Below are 3,203 nucleotides of genomic sequence, written 5' to 3'. Positions count from 1 at the left end.
TTTCTAAAAATGCGAAAGCATTTAAATAATTCAGCAACAATATTTTTTTATGTTAAATATTTAAAGAGAATGAATGTCAAAAAATTTCATCAGCTGGTTTAGAGAGATAATATTCTCGCTATAACACAATATTGGGACTGACTAGTTATTTTTAATCATTTTTGCCATAACAGACTTGCATATATATTAAAATTTAGTTGTGATTTTAGTATTGATAATATAGATTTTTTTATTGTAGTTCAAAGATGAGAATAAAATACATAATGCTATATACAAAGATCTAATTTATATACAATAGGATAAAAATATAAAGAATATACATCACAAATATTATTAAATTTGATAAATAACTACATGAATGATGTATAAACATTTAGTCGACCTGTTTAACATAATTTTTTATATAAAAATATTTTATTACAAACTAATTTTAGAATAAAAATTGTAAACTATATATTTATTCATGCTTTCATATAGTTTGAATTATGATAAAAACAAGCACAATATATTGATATTATTCTGAAAAATAAAATTTTTAAATATTATTTTAGTTTAATTTAAAATTTTTTTAGATAATTAACGAGAATAAGGATGGTAATTAGAAGCATGGCCTGATGCACCACGTTTTGCTTTTCCGCCATTTCCTTGGTGAGCTAAAGGTGCTGGTGGAACTGTAAATTTAGAAGTGATGTAATTTAATTTGTAATTTTTTGTTTACAGCAAAGACCTACAGAGGTTAAAATTTTAGGCCCCAAAAATTTAATATTTTAATAAATTTGTAGTTTTTAATAGCTTAAAAGAGGAATCATAAATGTAAGCAAATAAAATTTATTTTTGATTGGCCCAGCCCAGTTTTGTTAAAAAAATTTATATTCTTGGACATGAAGGTCTCTGGTCTATAGTAAATTAATAAACATTTAAATTTAGAAATACCTTGTGGTTGCCCATAGTAACCTTGATAATAATCTGAATAACCAAAAAATAAATCATTATTGAATGAGAAAAATATTGTTAAATTTGTTTACCAAAATTAGCATTAGGATAGTAACCTCCATAATCATAATTTCCATAGTTAGCATAACCTAAAATACAAAAGTAAAATATTAGTTAGCATAAATTATAATACAAAAGTTAAAATAGATATTAATACCTTGGTAATAAGCAGAATATGGATTCCATGGAGGGTTTTGTTGGTTGTAAGTCACTTTTATAAAAAAAATAATGTTCAAATTAAATTATATGGGATATACTTTGAGGAGGTTGATTTGCATTTTTATTAGATGGTGTTGCTTTTTTAACATCACACTACATTTTTAAAATTTAAGTTTTATAAAAAGTTGTTTAATAAAAACCTCTTTCCCTTTAATCAAAATTTTAGAATTTTTACAAATGTCTTGTACAATATCAGGGCTATCAAAAGTTAGGAAGCAAAAATTACGTTTTTGATTTCTTACTTTATCAAAAGGTTGTTCAATTTTTTCAATCTAAAAATTAATTTAAATGCTTTTTAAAATTTATAAATTTTATAATATAAAATAAATTTCTTGGTATTTTATGTTTAATAATATAAAACTTTAAATAACTTACAGCTCCATATTTCACAAAAACATTTCTAATTTCTTCTTCAGTAGTAGCAGGGTCCATACCACCAATAAAAACCTTTCTTAACAATTCTCTTCCAGGTCTGCTTTTAGCCCTTTTAGGATCAATTTGCTTACCATTAACAACATGAGGACCAGTTGCAATTAGCTAATTTTTAAAACAATTTTAAAAAATGTAAAATTTTTAATAAATTAATTTGCCATGTTTATTTTTTGTTAATTACTACATTGTCCACTCCTTGAACACTGTCAAAAAGTACAAAACCAAAGCCTCTGGATTTTCCTGTATGAGGATCTGTTTTGATATTTATGTCTACCACATTACCATATTTTGCAAGATATGTTTTTAAATCACCTATTTAAATTAAGCATATAATAAACATAATAAATATTTTAATACTCATGCCATTAATTTATTATTAATTTATATTAGATTTAATTATTGATGAACAAAAGCCAGAAAAAAAGAAGATAATTTTTGAAAGGCACTTTAGATGGAAAATTTTGCGTTACCTAATGAGGTGTCTACGCAGCTTACTCTTGCATTGAGCCAATTGATGAGAAGGGCCAGTTTTCATATTTTATTTAATTAAGTTACTATTACTTTACTTATCAATAAACAATAATTCACAATTTATTAACAGTTTAATCTTATATAATACAAAAAAAGGTAAAATTAAAATAGATAAAAGAAATGGTGTATTGGTGAAGAATGCCATTCATTCAGGTTCTTGAGTGAATCTAAACAAATAGGTGATAGATTTAAAAATCAGTGTGAAATACAATTATTAGAAATAATTATGGTGAAGTTTTTATCTATGTTGAGAATGATTTATTTTTAAACAAGAACCAAAAATAGGAATAATCAAACTAATTTACTAAAAATTCTATATGTAAATAAATTAGTACTTTCGGTAGTTTCCCAGCTAATTCCCCCAATAAACAATTTTCTATTAAAACATTATTATTGTCTATGTCATATATTATACCTCTCGTCATCGTCACGCTTGGTGGTGTTAACAGTTTCTCTTTTACCTGATGAATCACCGCTTCCGTTCATTTCTTTCTGGTGTTCATCTTGATCCATTAAACCCTGTTCATTCATTGAATAATTTTCTTTATCATTATGATCGTTATTTCCTTGTTCATTATACTCATTCATATCATTGTGTTGATTGTATCCATCGTTATCAGCCATTTTTAATTTTATAAAAAAATAAAGGAAATATTATAATAATTTGAATCTAACAAGACCTTAATGTTTAAAATTATGTGTAATTTAATTTTTAAAAAAGATAAAATAATCGTAATAGTTATTAAATAATTATATTAATTAATATGTTTATATAATATTTTATAATTCAAAATATTATAAGCTGCTTAATAACTTATAAAATCAAATTAATTATATGATTAAAATATTATCAAATAATAGAATTTTATTATGAAATATTAAAGTAAAATAACATTTTATAATATTATCAAATAAAGAAATCTTATTATGAAATATTAAAGTAAAATAACATTTTATAATATTATCAAATAAAGAAATCTTATTATGAAATATTAAATTAAAATAATATTATTACTAATGTATAAAAA

General features: G+C 23.0%; 1 protein-coding gene across 2 annotated transcripts; it reads right to left on the bottom strand.

Annotated features, from left to right (window-relative positions):
- Positions 1 to 340: 340 nt before the first annotated feature.
- Positions 341 to 2,839, bottom strand: LOC135923251 (heterogeneous nuclear ribonucleoprotein D-like). Of its 2 annotated transcripts, none has more exons than XM_065457906.1 (10): positions 2,591 to 2,839; positions 2,511 to 2,551; positions 1,829 to 1,956; positions 1,588 to 1,749; positions 1,353 to 1,484; positions 1,251 to 1,305; positions 1,151 to 1,204; positions 1,026 to 1,082; positions 934 to 966; positions 341 to 671 (listed from the first exon to the last, which is right to left on the bottom strand). In XM_065457906.1, exons 1-10 carry the CDS (start codon positions 2,797 to 2,799, stop codon positions 577 to 579), a joined length of 966 nt encoding a protein of 321 aa, XP_065313978.1. In that variant the 5' UTR covers positions 2,800 to 2,839; the 3' UTR covers positions 341 to 576. The 2 variants fall into 2 exon arrangements, with proteins under 2 accessions (XP_065313978.1, XP_065313977.1); XM_065457905.1 differs by having other exon boundaries at positions 347 to 671; positions 1,826 to 1,956; positions 2,591 to 2,834.
- Positions 2,840 to 3,203: the final 364 nt, after the last annotated feature.

Source organism: Gordionus sp. m RMFG-2023, chromosome 2 (genome assembly GCF_954871325.1).
Source record: "Gordionus sp. m RMFG-2023 chromosome 2, tfGorSpeb1-WG-v2, whole genome shotgun sequence".
NCBI classification, from domain to species: Eukaryota; Metazoa; Nematomorpha; class Gordioida; order Chordodea; family Parachordodidae; genus Gordionus; species Gordionus sp. m RMFG-2023.
This window is presented reverse-complemented; position numbering and strand designations above follow the sequence as displayed.

Excerpts from the sequence above, each read along its gene's own strand:
- LOC135923251 (XM_065457905.1), bottom strand. The coding sequence starts at position 2,799 with ATGGCTGATAACGATGGATACAATCAACACAATGATATGAATGAGTAT. Across the intron at positions 1,306-1,352 it reads TTTTGATTAAAGGGAAAGAG|TGTGATGTTAAAAAAGCAAC; the intron begins GTTTTTATTAAA and ends TTAAAAATGTAG. Across the intron at positions 1,083-1,150 it reads ATATTCTGCTTATTACCAAG|GTTATGCTAACTATGGAAAT; the intron begins GTATTAATATCT and ends TTTGTATTTTAG.